The 17,806-nt window shown below is 45.0% G+C and overlaps 1 protein-coding gene across 3 annotated transcripts in view; it reads right to left on the bottom strand.

The window, feature by feature from the left end:
• Positions 1-12,672: 12,672 nt before the first annotated feature.
• tars1 (threonyl-tRNA synthetase 1) overlaps positions 12,673-17,806 on the bottom strand; it is a 42,415-nt gene continuing 37,281 nt past the window's right edge. For all 3 annotated transcript variants that reach the window (XM_069924307.1, XM_069924308.1, XM_069924309.1), the window contains one exon: positions 12,673-13,102. In XM_069924307.1, coding sequence (XP_069780408.1) covers positions 12,954-13,102 — 149 coding nt within the window. In that variant the 3' untranslated portion in view covers positions 12,673-12,953. The remainder of the gene's footprint in view (positions 13,103-17,806) is intronic.

Below are 17,806 nucleotides of genomic sequence, written 5' to 3'. Positions count from 1 at the left end.
ATGTGTGTGCTCGGGGAGCTCAGGTTTTGGGAACCTGAGGTACAATGGGGAATTGTGTAAATACAACTCTCTGGAGGTTGAAAATATAATTCAAAAAGTTTCTGAGACATTAAATAAAAGACTAGGGAGAGAAGGTTGGCTGTTGTGGGGGGGGGGGGTGTGTACTTGGGATGATGAATTCATTAAAGAGCTCATTGGAAAGTGATGCCTGTTAGCACAAGAAAGAAAAGAGATAAGCTTGCAGGTTGCCAAACTAATGCTGTAAAACTGGCAGAAGGGGGGACAGTAAACCTATGGATGTCCTCCAGAAAGAATGTGCACATAGAAAGGAGCAGGACAGGAAAAATCAGGAAAGGAAAGAAGCAAAGGGTAGGCAAGAGAAGCCTCCTGCACAGGAGGATAAACAAAGACTACGTAGTCAAATGGAAGTCCTAAGGTTGATGGAGGAGGGAGAGATGAGTGACCCCAAGTACTCCTCAGGGACCCCCTAAGGACCACCACTGGCATAACATCTGCCTGTATCTAGATCCCTAGCCAGCATTTTCGGATACTGTTAGTGCTTGAACCCAGAGCCATGATAAATCATTCAGCCACTGTAACAAAGAAGTTAAGATTTAAAGTCTGTGGAAAATTCTAGAAGCTTTTGTTAAAATACGTTTGTCTGCATTTGCACAGTTTAAAAATTAAGCTGTTCTCAGTGACAGAGAGAACTCAACATAAAAAAACATAAGATACCAGCCAGGCAAATTGGCAGGAAGCCCAGAAGAGGAGATAACTGAGCCTTTCTGCAGAATACCACAGAGCAGAGAACGAAGACAACCAGGAATACTCTTAAAGGGGCCACACAAGATACCAATTTGTTTGCAATTTAAAGTTGAGCACATACCCATGATAAAGATGTGATTTCTTAACTTAATGAAACAGCAGATAAAGTATCTAAAGGGTTGTCAGGATTGGGACCCCAAAGATATAGTTCAACATGAGTCCTCCTCAACGAGCCTTATACCTTCATTCCAGGAGATTAGACTCCACCAGAGGGACGCCTCTGATAGAGAAATTGAGCGATGGAAATGTTCCGGTTGTTATTATGCTAATGTACTTGAGTTTTGGGTAACCCCAGCAGGCAAGGTATTACTATTGTGGAGTGGAACCTAAAGGAACAGCAGGAATTTAATCACTTGAAGAAAGACTTGATTAATGCTCCGGTCCTGGCTTTGCCTGATATTAATCAGCCTTTCCACTTGTTTGTAAATGTGGAAAAAGGGATAGCTTTGGGAGTGCTAGCTCAGAAAAGAGGAGGCAAAAGGCAACCTGTGGCATTATTCTCAAAAATGTTGGACCCAGTATCACGAGGGTGGCCAGAATGCATTCGAGCAGTAACAGCCACAGCAGTATTAGTGGAAGAAAACTGAAAATTTACCTTTGTTCACTCCCCACACTGTCAGAACCATTTTAAATCTCACATACTCATCAGGAGAAGATAAAGAACCAGAAGACTCAGGGCACGACTGTAGCGAGGTGGTCGAGCTGCAAACGAAAAGTCGAGATGATTTAGTGTGGTGCGCTGTTAGCCAGAATCAGACACACACAAATATAAAGACTGTACAACAGGCTTTAATCCACAAAGATTTCCACAGATCCAGGCTGGCTGTGGCTGCAGCAACTCTGGGTGAGGCCTCGGGAGGCCGGCACAGGCTTATAACCCGGAGGGTGATTGACATCCAAGCAGGTGGGGCTTGATCTATTCAGGATCAACTGATTGACAGCTGGCCAGGTGTTGTCCTGTTCCCTTACAATTCAACTCTCGAGCGCAGGATCTTGTCGTTCTTGATCTTGCTCTTGTGGGTAGTGTTAAACATGAACGCCATGGCCTGCTGGTCTGTGAGGAGCGTGAATCTCCTGCCGGCCAGGCAGTGGCGCCAGTGGCGGACCACTTCCACAATCGCCTGGGCCTCCTTTTCAGTGGCGGAGTGCCCTAGCTCGGAGCTGTGGAGGGTCGTGGAGAAGAAGGCATCGGGGCGCCCTTCCTTGGTTGAGGGTAGCAGCGAGGGCCACCTCAGAGGCATCGCTCTCCACCTGGAAGGGGTAGTCCTCATCCACAGCCTGCATCATGGCATCCGCGAATTCTTGCCTGATGCAGATGAAGGCTGCCTGCGCCTTAGGTGGGAAGGGAAAAGTTGTGGCTTGGGCCAGTGGGCGGACCTTGTCTGAGAAGCGAGGGACCCACTGCGAGTAATAAGATAACAGGCCCAGGCACCTGCAGAGGGCCTTTAGCATGGGGGGGAGGGGTAACTCCATTAATGGGCGCATCCTTTCCGGATTTGGGCTGACGACTCCATGGGCCATGATGTACCCTAGGTTGGTGAGGCGGGTGGTGCTTAACACACACTTCTCCTTGTTGTAATTGAGGTTCAGCTCCGCGGCTGTCTGGAGGAATTTTTCCAGGTTAGCATCGTGGTCCTGCAGGTCACGGCCGCAGATAGTGACGTTATCCAGATATGGGAGCGTCACCTTCAGCTTGTGCCAGTCTACCATGCGATCCATCTGCCACTGGAAGACAGCGACCACGGTCATGACCCCAAAAGGAAACCGCCGGAACTGGTACAAGTGCCCGTCCACCTCAAAGGCAGTGTAGGGCTTGTCCTTCAGGTGGATAGGGATTTGGTGATACGCCGACTTCAGGTTAATCATGGAGAAAACCCGGAAGCGGGCTATCTCATTGACCATGTTGCCGATCCTCAGCAGAGGTTAGGCATCCAGCAGGGTGTACAAATTAATGGTCTGGCTGTAATCCACGACCATCCTCAGCTTATTTCCCCCTTTGACCACCAGGACTTGGGCTCTCCAAGGGCTGTTACTGGGATCTATAACGCCTTCAGCCAGGAGTCGCCACACCTCCGCCTTGATGAATTCCCTGTCTGCAGCGCAATAGCGCCTAGTTCTGGCAGCAATCGGCTTGCAGCCTAGCACAAGATGTGGAAAGAGCGCCGGTGGGGTGATGCGCAGTGTGGAGAGGCCGCAGGTTGGCCGGGGCTGGTAGGTTGGCATGTTGTGTAATGTGAGTGGAGATTGGGGCCCCCTGAAGGCAAGGGTGACACTCTGCAGGTGGCACTGGAAATCTAGGCCCAGGAGGATTGGAGCGCAGAGTTTGGGTATGACCAGGAATCTGAATCCTGTGTAAGTCTCCCCTCCCACCATTATATCGACCGAGCAGCGCCCGAGGGTACCAACAGTCTTATCCTTGGTGCCGAGGGCCACTGAGCAGGTGGTGGGGTGGACCTTTAACCTTAAGGAGTGGGCCACGCTCAGGTCAATGAAGCTTTCTGTGCTGCCACTCTCCAACAGGCACTTTGTTACCTGCCCGTTGGCTCGCATATCCATCATCGAGCACCCGAGATCATGGTCAGCGTGGTGGCAGCCAGTACCATCTCGGAATCGGAGTCGTTTTCTGGAGGGATGGGGACCGTCAATAGGGCAGTCTGGTCATCGTCCATGTTGACCACATTGACATCGGTCATGAGGTGCAGTATGCGGTAATCGATGGCCTCTGGAGGTGTGGGGAGTGTCGGTAGGGCAGCCTGGTCATCACCCATGTTGACCATGTTACCGTCGGTCACTAGGTGTGGCGTGCGGCAGCTGATGGCACCCGGAGGCATGGGGAGCATTAGTAGGGCAGTCTGGTCATTACCCATGTTGACCACGTCATTCTCAACATCATCGGGGGCCCTCCGTGTCGGACGCTGCCTGGCTCAATATGGTGGCGGCATATGGGGGGCTGCTGTGTGGCAGGCCTCCTTCCCCAGCTGTATCCACTGCACTGGGGGAAGTGACATCATCACCATCACAGCCGGCAGCAGTGACGTCGTTACTTCAGTCGGAAGTGACATCACAACATGAGCCGGAAGTGACATCACTGTAGATCTCAGTGAGTGGCACCGGCGAGGGCAGAGGCTGGTGCAGATGCTCAGGGCACACGCTGTGATGGTCGATGGCGGGGACAGATGTTGCGCAGTCAAAGTTGGGGAACGGGAAAGTCATCGCGGGGACAATGGCACTGCCCAGCACGCGTATGTGGGGGGAGGGTTCTGCAGGGGAGGTCATAGAGAGTCGCTGAGCTGCCAGCAGGTTTAGAGAGACACACTTTTGCAAAGTGGTCTTTCTTGCCGCATCGGGAACAATATTGGTTCCTAGCTGGGCAGTTTTGGCGCAATCATCGATCTGACCCACACCAGGACCCACAGTACTTACAGGGGCTCCGGGTGCCTGCCACAGTGATGTTCTCCTCCCCAGCTCGGCCTGGGGCTGTAGCTACAGTGTGAGAGGGCCATGAGGAAGCCTGGGGGAACCTGGAATCGAAGGCTTCGACGTGCAGGGCTACTGCTTCCAGGGTTTGGACACTTCCACAGTCCTGGTTAGGGCATAGATGTTGTCTTCCAGCAGCTTCTACTGGATGACCCTCGAGCATAGCCCTCAGAGGAAGACATGCCGGATAAGCCTCTCGACCTCCTCTACACCTATCTCGGGTTCAGCCAGACACAGTTGGGCCAACTCTTGCAAATGTGCCAGGTAAGACTCATCTCCCCGGGTTGCTGGGCTCAGGTGTTGAGGAGGTACCTTGCACAGACGGCATTCATTGGGGGCTTGTACAAGTTCTGGAGAGTGTCCATTGCGCTCTTGTACATGGAGCAAACTTTGGTTACCTGGAAGATGCAGGGATCCAGCTTTGACCGGAGTAGGACCAACCTCTTTCAATTGGAGACCAGGATGTTGCCCTCGTGAGCCTCGATGATTGCCTCAACCACGTGCTGCCAGATCTCGAAGCGTGTCTGGGCTTCTGGGTAGCGTGGGTTGACCTCAAGGCTCCCTGCGCACAAGAGTTTTTTCCATAGCCACCATGGGAAAATTTTGTGGATTAAATTGTGGTGCACTGTTAGCCAGAATCAGACACACACAAAGATAAAGACTATACAACAGGCTTTAATCCACAAAGACTTCCACAGAGCCAAGCTGGCTGTGGCTGCAGTATCTCTGAGTGAGGCCTCGGGAGGCTGGCGCAGGCTTATATCCCGGAGGGTGATTGACATCCGACTGGGTTGGGCTTGGTCCATTCAGGTCAACTGATTGACAGCCAGCCAGGTGTTATCCTGTCCCCTAACATTCCTGCAGATACAGAGGTTGCCCCCTGCAGTAGACCGGTGGTGTACCACCACAGTTAGAAGAGGAGCCCCTCTCAGAAGGACAATGGTGGTTCATAGATGGATCGTCGAGCTGTATAGATGGAAAAAGATATAGTGGATATGCTTATCGTTGATGGAGTTACCGGAACTGAGGTGGAAACTGCATGTCTGCCCGGCAGCTGGTCTGCTCAGTCCTGCAAGTTGTATGCCCTAATGAGAGCCCTGCTAACTGTTGGAAGGGCAGGAAGGTACCATATATACAGATTTGAAATATGCGTTTGGAGTGGTACACACATTGGGGAAAATTTGTAAAGAACAGGAAATGATATCAGCAAGAGGAAAAGAACTAGCTCGTGAGCAACTAATTGAAAAAACTGAAAGCATTAATCAAACCAGAAAGAATTGCCATAGTACATGTACCAGGACATCAGAAGGGGAACTCACCAGAAGCGCAAGGAAATCGGATGGCTGATGAACTGGCCCGACAAGCAGCACGATCAGGAACAGAGCACATGATGACTCTGATACCTCTCAGAGAAGGGCTGAAGAAAAACAAATGGAAAAGATGGGGCAAAGAAGGTGGAAGATGGAAAATGGAAAATGGTGGCTCCCCGATAGAAGACAATTGTTAAATAAAGAAATCACCCAGCAGATAATAGGGGAACTGCACTCACGCTCCCACTAGGGAGCACAAGCATTGTGTGATGCATTCTTACAAACTTACGTCTGCAGAGGAGTCTATACCCTAGCAAGACAGACAGTGAACCGCTTTGTGATCTGTTTAAAGGTTAGTAAGAAAGTTATGAAAGCTATGCCTGGAGGAGGACAACCTTTAGGAATCTGGCTGGTTCAGCGGATACAAGTGGATTTCACCGAACTCCCTAAGGTCCAGTGATGGAAATTTCAACTAGTAATAGTGGACCACTTCACGAGATGGGTCGAAGCATTCCCCACCGTCAATGCCACTGCACAAGCAGTGGCAAAAATAATTCTGGAACAAATTGTACCCCGATATGGAATAGCCGAGTCCATCGATTCAGATCGGGGAATCCACCTCGTTTCCAAAATTCACAGACTGATCTATGAAGCCTTAGGGATAGAATGGAAGCTGCATACACATGGCATCCACAGCGTTCGGGAAGAGTGGAGTGAATGAATGCCGCTTTAAAAAGGCAAATTACAAAACTAAAAGAAGAGACTAAATTACCCTGGACGAAGTGCTTACCAATAGCTCTTCTCAGAATTCAGACAGCCCTACGACAAGACATTAGAATATCCCCTTACGAGATGTTATTTGGACTCCCATATTTGGGGCGGGTAGAAGGAATACCTACAGTTGAAAGTAATGATGTGTTTTGAAGGAACTATTTACTGGCACTCTCTCATTCTCATGCAGATTTAAAAGCTAAGGGTCTGCTGGTGCAGAACCTTCCTCTGGATTTCCCTATCCACTCTGTGAATGCTGGTGACTGGGTCCTGATCAAATCGTGGAAAGAAGAAAAGCTTCAGCCCCGGTGGAACGGACCATATCTGGTACTGTTGACCACAGAAACAACGGTCTGAACGAAGGAAAAGGAGTGGACACACGCTTCAAGAATAAAGGGACCAGTGGACCCACCACCAGCCGCAAAGGGAAAGAAAGAAGAGTAAAAAGAGACAAAAAACTACAATAATGAACCTTTTACGCTTACTATCTCAATTTGTATTTATACATATCATAGTTTTGCATGTTGAACCTAAAAATTATTTTATCTCTCTTTATACTAATTATGCTAAGAACCAAAATCAAACAGATTGTTGGGTATGTGCGAAAATACCACACCATGGCAAGTCAGGTGTCCCCTCAGTAGCAGTCCCTCTCTCCCTACACAAATTATTTGATATATATACCTTGCACAGCAACAGTGATCCAACCACTGAAGATAAATACAAAGGGTGGTCGATATGACCAAAACCAACGAAGTCAGCAATGACTCAGTCTGGAATGTTGGTTCCTTTTGAGGAGGGACTTAAGAATATAACTCGCCTCTGTAATATAAATCGATCTGCCCCATACCAACTAGAAGTTTCCAATTGCATGCAGAATTCTGCAGCCTGTAAATGGCACATATTGGGTGTGTGGACGTAAAATTTATTCATGGTTACCCGGGGAAAAGGAATGTTGGAATCGGACAACAGGGCTTAAATTGACCCCTACACCTAAAAGTTGGAGTGGATGTTGTTACCTGGCCTACTTAATTCCCCATGTCCATCTACTTAACCAGCTTTAATTGGCTCTGAATGTTGCACATACATCCCGGATGAATCTGCTAATGTCTCGGATTTGGCAGTCCATATTAAAAACTATAGAGAGAAAATCTGGGAGGCTGGAGACAAATATCAAAAAAGAGGTGTATGGGTTGATTGGACATGGGCAGATTGGAATTTCGGAGGTTGGGTGCCATGGTTAATGCACCTTGCAATTTGCTCAATTTTTCTTTGTAATCTAGATGCTGAAAACCAGGTAACTTTTTCGTAAATCTTCTCTGTAATCTCTCTACCTTGTTGATATCTTTCCTATAATTCGGTGACCAGAACTGCACACAGTACTCTAAGTTTTGCTTCACCAGTGCCTTGAATAGTCTCAATATCACTTCTCAACTCCTGCATTTTATGCATTGATTTATAAAGGCCAGCATACTAAAAGCTTTCTTCACCACCCTATCCACAAGATTCTACCTTCAGGGAACGATGCACCGTTATTCCTAGATCTTTCTGCTCCACTGTATTCTTCAATGCCCTCCCATTCACTATGTATGTCTTGTTTTGATAATTTCTACTAAAATGAAGCACTTCACACTTATCAGCATTAAACTCCATCTGCCATCTTTCAGCCCACTCTTCTAAGCAGTCCAAATCCCTCTGGAAGCTTTGAAAACCTTCATTATCCACAATTCCACCTATTTTAGTATCATCTGCATATTTACTAATCCAATTTACCACCACATCATCCAGATCATTAATATATGACAAACAGCAATGGACCCAGTACAGATCCCTGAGGCACACCTCTTGTCACCAGCCTCCAGCCTGATAAACAGTTATCCACTACATCTCTCCAGCATCTCCCTTCCAGACACTATGGAATCCATTTAACTATCTCAAAATTAATACCTAACAACTGAACCTTCCTAACTAACCTTCCATGCGGAACCTTATTGAAGGCCTTACTGAAGTCCATATAGACAACATCCTCTACCCTCATCAACATTCCTAGTCATCTTTTCCAAAAAATTCAACAAGATTGGTCAAACATGACCTTCCACACACAAATCTGTGTTGAGTGTGTGTGGTGATACAACCACCAGCCTACTGCAGGGGGTGATCTCTATACCTGCAGGAACACCACCTTAGGGCTGACTCCACCTGGCCGGCTGTCAACTTCTTCCACGTTCAAAAATTAAATGCATATACGGTACTAACTTCAAGCATTGGGGTTTAGTTGGAAGTTTATGCTTTGTTCTTGTCAGTAAGCAAATTAATTCCAATAAAAACAGATAGAAATCCTGGAGGAACTCAGCCAGACTCGCAGTGTCCATAGGAGGTAAAGATACATTCCCAACATTTTGAGCCTGAGCCAATCATCAGTTGTACATGGGGGGAAAAGCAGACCTAATCAGAGTAAGAACCGATGTCAATATGGTCTAAATTGCAAGCTGTACTTACTTCAGAATCATTATTAAACCTAAGTTTGTCGGAAGTAACTCTGGGTGCAGGAAATCCATCACAAGCAGCGTGCCTTCCTTTGAGCCTTTAAAGTCGAAAACCAAATCAGCACTTTTTTTTTAAATCAGCAAAGTCCCACTGGCCTTCGGAAGCAGGTGGATGGCCTCCATTCACAGATCGTCTCTCTGCAATAGTTTACCGCAGGGTCAAGAACCAATCTGCTGGTGGAACTCAGCAGGTTGAGCAACATCAGTGGGAGAAAAAGAGTGGTGGTCATTTCAGGCTGAAACCCCTCCTTACCCTACTCAACCTGCTGAGGTCCTCCTGCAGATGCTTTATTAGTCCAGATACCTGCATCTGCAGTCTCTTGAATACCGCAGCATCAATTTGCCCTGTAATCTTGAAGCTTTTATCATCCTTGTTTTTTAAGACTGAAAATTTAAATGGCAGAATGATGATTTCATTTAAAATTGTGCAAGAAAGATGTTTCTATCAACAAACATATTTTAAATGTGTGTGATCTGTGAAACTTGCAACAAAAATGATTGGAAATGTGGTGTCAGGTAGGTCAACTAGAGTTGGAAAATCTGCTAGAATGCCCGATGCAAGCAGCCTTGAGGCTGTGTTTCAATTCTCCCTTATATTGGAAATCGCGTGATTTGTGTATTTCCTCATTCCATATTCAGGCCATCTGTTCACACTAGCGTGACAAATGTACCAAAAGTGAGATGGGACGAAGTTTACAACAAAGCCAAATAATGAGCAAGAATATATCTGAAATCGGAAAATCTAAGTCATCAAATACCTCCAGTGAAGATTGGAGTTAACGTTTCAGGTGTGAAACACCAAAGTCTGTAGATGCTGTGATTGGAGTAAAAACACAAGAAACGCCGAAAGAAGTCAGCCAATGTCTCAGCACCCTCCAACCAAATTACATTAATGTCGACTTCTCTGGTTTCTGTTAAACCACCCCACCCCCATCTTGTCCCCCCCCCGTCTCCTTTCCTCTAGTTTTCTCTCTCTCCCCTTTCCCTCTCCTTTCACAAAGCCAAAATCAGTCTCACCTTTCCTCTTAACATATCCAATTAACACCTTTTGTTTGTTAGTTTGGACTCCTTCCCCTCCCATTCTTTATTCAGATGCTTGCCTGCTGTTTGCTAATACCTTGAAGAAGGAGACCAGCTGAGTTCCTCCAGCATTTACTGTGTGTTTTTGCTTCATGTTTCAGGTGCATTACTTTCTTATTGTGAAATATCTGTATAATTCAGATTTTGAAATCTTAAGACTTGTTTATATTAAAATGGACCTCGGATTCAAAAACTGTATTAAAAGGGGAATAAACAAGTCATAGTTAATATTTCAACAATTACTATTTAGTTTACAGTATATGTGGTTTTGAAGCAATATGAAAGCAGGAAAAATAGGTCAGATGCAGCCATTATGTAATTTTCTAGGTTCCTTTATTGTCAAGTATACAAATTCACAAAAATGTGTTCACTTTGCTTGCTTATAAAGCCACACACAGAGGCACCACTGGTCCAGGCCCCATAGAAGAGAAGCAAGAGTTCCCTCAGAGACATTGAGCGTCCTGGATCCCACCACCTTCTCCAACACACAGCTTCCTGCACTCTCACACAGCCTCCCATCTGTCCCCACAGTGAACCCGACCTCTAGGCGTTCAAGTCAATGCCCTCCACCTCTGGTTATGGACTCCCAATTCAATCAGGAAACTGTCAGCACCTGTGGCTCTTTAGGACCAGTTTGCCATTGGTACCATCACGAACCCTGTCCCAATGCCTGGTGCATACAATCCAGTCTACAGTAGCCTACAGCCTGGAGTGAGTCTTTCAGCACTGAGACCTATGCTGGCAGCTGCTGTGGTCTCCCACCTTGTAGGGTCCTCTGCCAGGCTTCTTCTCAGCAGGGTGCTGTTCCCCCACTCTGGTGCCCTTCCACCCCCAAGCTCTAAACCCCCATTTACTGAATAGATTCAAGATAAAAGATGCAATTGTTTTAAAATCCTGATGATTTGCCATTGGGCTCATTGGCTTCTGATTCCCATGGTGTTTAATACATTGGAAACTTTAATTCACATGCTTCCTCCCATACACTTGCCCCCCACCCCCCCCCCCCCCCCTCCTTTGCTGTGCTCCCTTTAGATTTATCACTATAGTCTTCAGCATCCACGATTAATGGACATCAGCCTCCTCCTTCTCACTGGGGAGATTGGACAGATTGGGGAACAAACACAAGTCTGCAGATGTCGTGATTGAAGTAAAAACACAGAAATGCTGGAGGAACTCAGCAGGTCTGGTAACATCTATAGGAGGTAAAGATCTATATAGCCTGAGCTTTTCTTTTAAGAATCACTTGGTTGAGCATCTTCACTCTGCTCCTGCTCCTGCAATTGCAAGGACCTCCCAGTGGCCAGCAACTTCAATTCCCCCACCAACCTTCCTGTCAATGGCTCATGTATTGCCAGGTTGATAGATTGGAGGAACAACACCTTGGCATTCTCCAAGAAAGCATTAATATTAACTTTTCAAATTTCAAGTAACCCTCTCCCCCCTATTTCTCTCCTTTTCCTTCCCTGCCCATCATCCACCCCATCCTTTTTCAACCTTCTCCCCATTACCTCTTCTTTCCGTCACCTATTCTACTTCTATCACTAGCCAGCCTGTGCTCTTTCCCTCCCCCAACCTCCTTACTCAGGCATTTGTCTGATTTTCAGCTCAGGCCCAAAACGTCAATTGCCCATTGCTTTCCTGCTAGGTTCCTTCAGCACTTTTGTGTATTGCACTAGTTCCTTAGCATCTAGAGACTTCTTGTTTATTGATCATCAAGTACCCATGTTTTTTTTTAACCCTAATCCTTCCATAACCCATTGAATTTTCCCATGATGCAAAGTACAGTGAAATTGCATCATGGCCAGGTTTGGAAACAATAGTGCCCAGGTTACAAAAAAGCAGCAATTCTAGCCAACTACTGTCCACTGATAATATTCATTTTACCTCAAAGAGATAGGCATCAAAAAGGAGCCCCTCACCCTGGTAATATCTTCTCACTGCTACCTTCAGGCAGAAGAGAGAAGCCCAAAGTCCAGCACCACTCAGTCCCCAAACAACCCTAACCATAAACTACTCCAGTGGTACCAAAAGAGCTATCTACACTATTGAAACATTACTATTTCTTTCTTGCATTAACTGCTACTAATATTTACTCATCTATCTTTTTATAATTATTGCTGTTTTGAGATAGTGTGGTAACCAATTTTAGTTGGTATAATCTCATGTACCTGTTTCACAGCAGCAAGAACTGATGCATCATTCCATTGTACTTGTGTAATGACAAACTCTCCATCAATTTGCCACAAATTCTAGGGGGGACAAGGTGGCTAAATAATCTACCAATCCACAGATTTTGGTATGAGGGAAGATAGCACTGTGTGTGTGTGTAGAAAATTTACATGGCACAGGGAAGACATGCAAAGTCCACACAAACAGAACGAGTTCAGGATTGAACCTGGGGCACTGGAACTGTGAGGATCTACTAGATGGCCATTGTGGCTCCCTAAATTTGACGCACTTTGTTCAGAATGTCTTTCATTGGTTAGTGGGAAAAATACATGATTTATATAGCACATACATGGATAGGAGTGGGCTGAGAGTAGGTCAGTGAAACCAGCTAGTTTTATTGGCTAGCAGAGACTGGAAGGGTCAAATGGCCTGTTTCCTGTGCTGCAACTTTCTCTGGTTCTAATTGTGCATATATCACAAGAAATAAAAATGAGCAGAGGTAATTTATTTATTGGGGATTTTGTTTACAATCATGAATCACAAGAAATTTCATAATATGAGAAAATGAAGAAAATTCCATGTACCATTTTTAAAGATGTTATTATCAAAACATTTAGGCAAGCTCCTGCCAATATACACAAATTAAAATAAATTTTCAACCTTCCAGCCCACATTTCTGTTGATTGTCTAGTCATTTGAATTTTTTTTTAAATTCTTTCTTCTTCCCAATTAAAACACGTGTCTGGATCCATATTATTTATTGCTGCACAAAACTTCAGAACTCCTCTTCAGCATGTTTGATTCTGGACTGTTTGCACTGCAAAAGCCTCTCTATGGTTTCAGATATTGTGCACTCCCCATGCACCTTGTTGTCTCTTGTACGTACATTGACTGTTTCACTGCTCTTCTCTTTTTCACCAACCACTAAAAATACAATAAATTAATTTTAATATAGCCATTGTGTAATAATCACATTACAAAAAGAAATTACAAAAATTTGAGAATTCTCAGAATTATGACCTTGATCAGCTATAATTGCACAATTTAAAATAATGCTTTTTGTATTGTGGCCATAAACAAAGGTGGAAGACTGAAAGGTGGTTGTAAAATAAAAAGTGCTCACTACCATCCACCAATTAATTATAAAGTTCAACGGGAATTATTTTTTGCTTCAATAAAAATGCAACAACCTGTCAACATGGGACAAGTACTTCTTGATTTGAGACAACAGTCCAATACCTCATCCAGTGCCCTTCACATTTGGGACAAAGACATTATTTTTCTTTTATTTGCCCCTGTTCTCCAGAGTTTTAATTTGTAATCTAAATAATTCACACGTGATTGAAGTGCCCATTCCAGGTTTTATTAAAGGTTATTAGTAGTCTACATTTTGGTTTTACCATGTAGAAATTACAGCACCTTTTAAACATAGTCCCCCATTTCAGGGCATCACAATGTTTGGGACATTTGTCTTCACAGGGGTTTGTGATTACTCAGGTATGTTTAATTACTTTATTGGTGCAGGTATAAGAGAGCTAGATTTGCTTTCAAGCTTTTTGATCATCTTTGGAGTCTGTAGTTGCCATTTTTCAACACGAGGACCAGAACTGTGCTATTGAAAGTCAAAAGAAGTCTCTAGGAAGGTGACCCTCGGGTCAGTGGTGCAGCGACCCTGCAGCCTTCCCTGGGTCAGTAGTGCATTTGGAGCAGGCAGAAGTGAGATGGTAGCATAGTACTAGGGCTTTAGCTCAACAGGCTTAGGCAGTAACGAGGTGATATAGGTTTACCTGTGTATGGGAGGCCAGTGTTCTGTGCTTGGTGTCAGATATGGGAGATCCTAGAGTCTCCCAGCCTCGCAGATGGCCACATCTGCACTCAGTCTGTCAAGCAGCGGCTCCTAAGGGACCACAATAGGGACCAGAGTTGCAGCTTGATAACCTTCATCTAGTCAGAGACAGCAAGGAGCTGAGAGAAAGGAGTTATATGCAGGTGGTCACACAGGGGCCACAGGAGAAAGACAAATGGGTCACAGTCAGGAGGGGGAAGGGGCAGAGCCAGGTACTCCTTGACAATAAGTACTCCTGTTTGAGCACTATTTGGGGGTGGGGGTGGAAGGAAAAGAGGCAATACAGCCTACTTGGGGCGAGCAACAGTGGGCATGCCCTGTGGCTCATAGGGGGCTTTTAGGTTAGGAGGTCAGACTGGCAAAATCTATAGAAGTTTCCTCCCAGATGCCAGGGACAGGCATGTTTCAGATCGTGGCCAAGACATCTTGCAGTGGGAGGGAGAACAACCAAAAAAGTACATATTGGTACCAATGACATTGGTAGGAAAAGGGAAGAGGTTCTGAAAAATGACTACAGGGAGTTAGGAATGAAGTTGCTAAGCAAGTCAGCAAATATAATAATCTCAGGATTACCACCTGTGCCAAGAGTTGGTGAGAATAGGAATACAAATAAGGTGGAGGATAAATGTGTAGCTGAGGGATTGGAGCAGGGGCCAGGAATTCAGATTTTTGGACCATTAAGACCTCTTCTGGGCTAATATCCTGGTGGGAGGTTTGCTAAGGTTACTGGGGAGAGGTTAAACTAGAATTGTTGGGGGGTGGGAAACAAACTGAAGAGACTGGAGAAGAGGCAGTTGGCTCACAAATAGAGAAAGCTTGGAAATAGAGAAGGGACATGCTCAGATCGACAGTATGAGGTGTGTCTATTTTAATGCAAGGAGTATTGTGAACAAAGCAGATCATCTTAGAGCATGGATTAATACGGAGCTATGATGTGGTGGCCATTTCGAAGACTTGGGTGGTTCAGGGACAGGAATGGTTTACTTCAAGTGCCGGACTTTAGATGTTTCAGAAAGGACAAGGAGGGAAGCAATAGAGGCACCACTGATCAGAGATAGTGTCATAGCTGCAGAAAAGATGGGCGTCTTGGAGGGATTGACTATGGAGCCTTTGTGGGTGGAGGTTAGTTACAAGAAGGGGTCAATAACTTTATGGGGTGTTTTTTTGAGAGGCCACTCAATAGGAACAGGGATATTGATGAGCAGATCAGGAAACAGACCCTGGAAAGGTGTAATAACAGTCATCATGATGGATATTTTAATTTCATAAATATCAACTGGCATCTCTCTAGAGCAAGGGTTTAGATGGGGGTAATTTGTTAGGTATGTTCAGGAAGGTTTCTTGACACAATAAGTAGATTGGGAAATGAACCTGGTCAGGTATCAGATCCCTGTGGAAAAGTATTTTAGAAATATTGATCATAATTCTCTCCTTTACAATGGCATTGGAAATAAATAGGAACAGTGTTTAACTGGAGGAAGAGGAAATTATGAAGTTATCAGGCAAGAAATTAGAAGCTTAAGTTAAAAACAGATGTGTCCGAGAAAAAGTACGGAAGAAATGTGGCGAATGTTCAGGGGGTTTTGTGTGGATTTCTGCATCGGTGCATTCCAATGAGACAGGGAACTTATTTATGGTAGTGTACAGGAACTGTTGTGCACAAAGGTGGAAAGCGGAAATAAATCTAGTCAAGAGGAAAAGAAATGCCTACAAAAGGTTCAAAGAGCTAGGTAATGTTAGTGATCTAGAGATTTTAAGGCCAACAGGAATGAGCTTTAAAAGGAAATTAGGAAAGCCAGAAGCGGACGTGAGAAGGCCTTGGCAGCCAGGATTAAGGAAAACCCCAAGTATGTGAAGAGCAAGAGGGTAAGGCATGAAAGAATAGGACCTATCAAATGTGACAGTGGGAAAGTGCGTATGGAACTGGAGAAAATAGCAGAGGTACTCAAATTCTTTACTTCAGTACTCACTATGGAAAAGGATCTTAGTCAACCCAGTTAAGTGTGAAGTGGTTTATTTTGGTAGGTCAAATCTGATGGCAGAATATTTATGGTAAGACTCTTGGTAGTGTGGATCAGAGGGATCTTGGGGTCAGAGACCATAGGATGCTCAAAACAGCTGCACAGGTTGTCTCTGTGGTTAAGAAGGCATATGGTTGACTCTGTGGTTAAGAAGGCATATGGTGTATTGGCCTTCGTTAATAATGAATTAAATTTAGGAGGCAGAGAGGTAATGTTGCCACTATACAAGAACCTAATCAGACCCCACTTGTGCTCAGTTCTGGATGTGCAAGCCATAGAAAGGGTCTAGAGGAGATTTACAAGAATGTGGCCTGTATTAAGGGACATGTCTTATGAAAACAGGTTGAGTGAACTCAGCCTTTTCTCCTTGGAGCAACAGAGGATGCGAGGTGATCTGATAGAGGTGTACAAGATGAGTGGTTAGTTAGAGGCTTTTTCCCAGGGCTGAAATGGTTGCCACAAGAGGACATGGGTTTAAGGTGCTGGAGAGTAGTTACAGAGATGTCAGGGGCAAGATTTTTTTTAATGCAGAATGGTGGGTGTGTGGAATGGCTGCCAGCAGTGGTGGTGGTGGAAATGGATGATAGGGTCTTTTAAGAGACTTTTGGATAGGTACATGGAGTTTAGGGTAAGCCTAGTAATTTCTAAGGTAGGGACATGCTCGGAACAACTTTGTGGGATGAAAGAGTCTGTATTGTGCTGTCGATTTTCTATGTTTCTAAGTCATTATGAGGCTGAAAAACAAGAATAAAACAGTAAGAGACATCAGCCAAACTTTAGGATTAACAAACTCAACTGTTTAGAACATCATCAAGAAGAAATAGCTCACTGATGAGCTCCGTAATCACAAAGGGCCTGGTAGGCCAAGGAAATCCTCCACTGCTGATGACAAAAGAATTCTCATCATAATGAAGAAAAATCCCCAAACACCTGCCAACAGATTAGAAATACTTCATGAGGCAGGTGTCGATGTTTCAATGGCTAATGTCCACAGAGTTCATGAACAGAAAGAGAGGCTAGACTGCAAGAAACAGGATGACCAGATTAATATGCCAAGAACGATTGAAGAGCCTGCTGAATTCTGGAATAAGGTCTCATGGATAGATGGACCAAGGTTAACCCATATCAGTGATGGTAAGAACAAAGTGTGGAGGTGTAAGGGAACTGCCCAAGATCCAAAGCATAGCATCTCATCTGTGAAACATGTTGGTGGGGGTGTTATGGCCTGGGCATGTATGGCTGCCACAGGTCCTGAGGCACTTATCTCTATTGATAGCAGTAGCAAAATTAATTCTGAGGTGTTAAGAAACATCTTGCTCACAGTAAGACGATGATCTCAAATGTACCGCTAAAACAGCAAAGGAGTTTTTCTAAATCTAAAAAGTGAAAAATTCTTGAATGGCCAAGTCAGCCACCTAATCTAAATCCAACTGAGCTGAAGAAAAAACTTAAGGGGACAAGCCCCTGAAACAAGGAGGAGCTGAAGATGGCTGCACTAGAGGCCTGACAGAACATGACCAGAGAAGATACTCAGTACCTGGTGATGTCTATGAATCAGACTTCAAGCAGTCATTGCATGCAAGGGATATGCAATGAAGTACTGAACATGATTATGTCCCAAATATTCTGGTGACATGAAATGAGGGGATATGTATAAAAAGTACAGTAATTTCTACATGGTCAAACCAAAATGTACACAATTATATAGGAACATAGGAAGTAGGAACAGGAGTAGGCCAAAAATGGCCCATCGAGCTTGCT

The sequence above is a fragment of the Narcine bancroftii genome, chromosome 3 (assembly GCF_036971445.1).
Source record: "Narcine bancroftii isolate sNarBan1 chromosome 3, sNarBan1.hap1, whole genome shotgun sequence".
Lineage (NCBI taxonomy): Eukaryota > Metazoa > Chordata > Chondrichthyes > Torpediniformes > Narcinidae > Narcine > Narcine bancroftii.
This window is presented reverse-complemented; position numbering and strand designations above follow the sequence as displayed.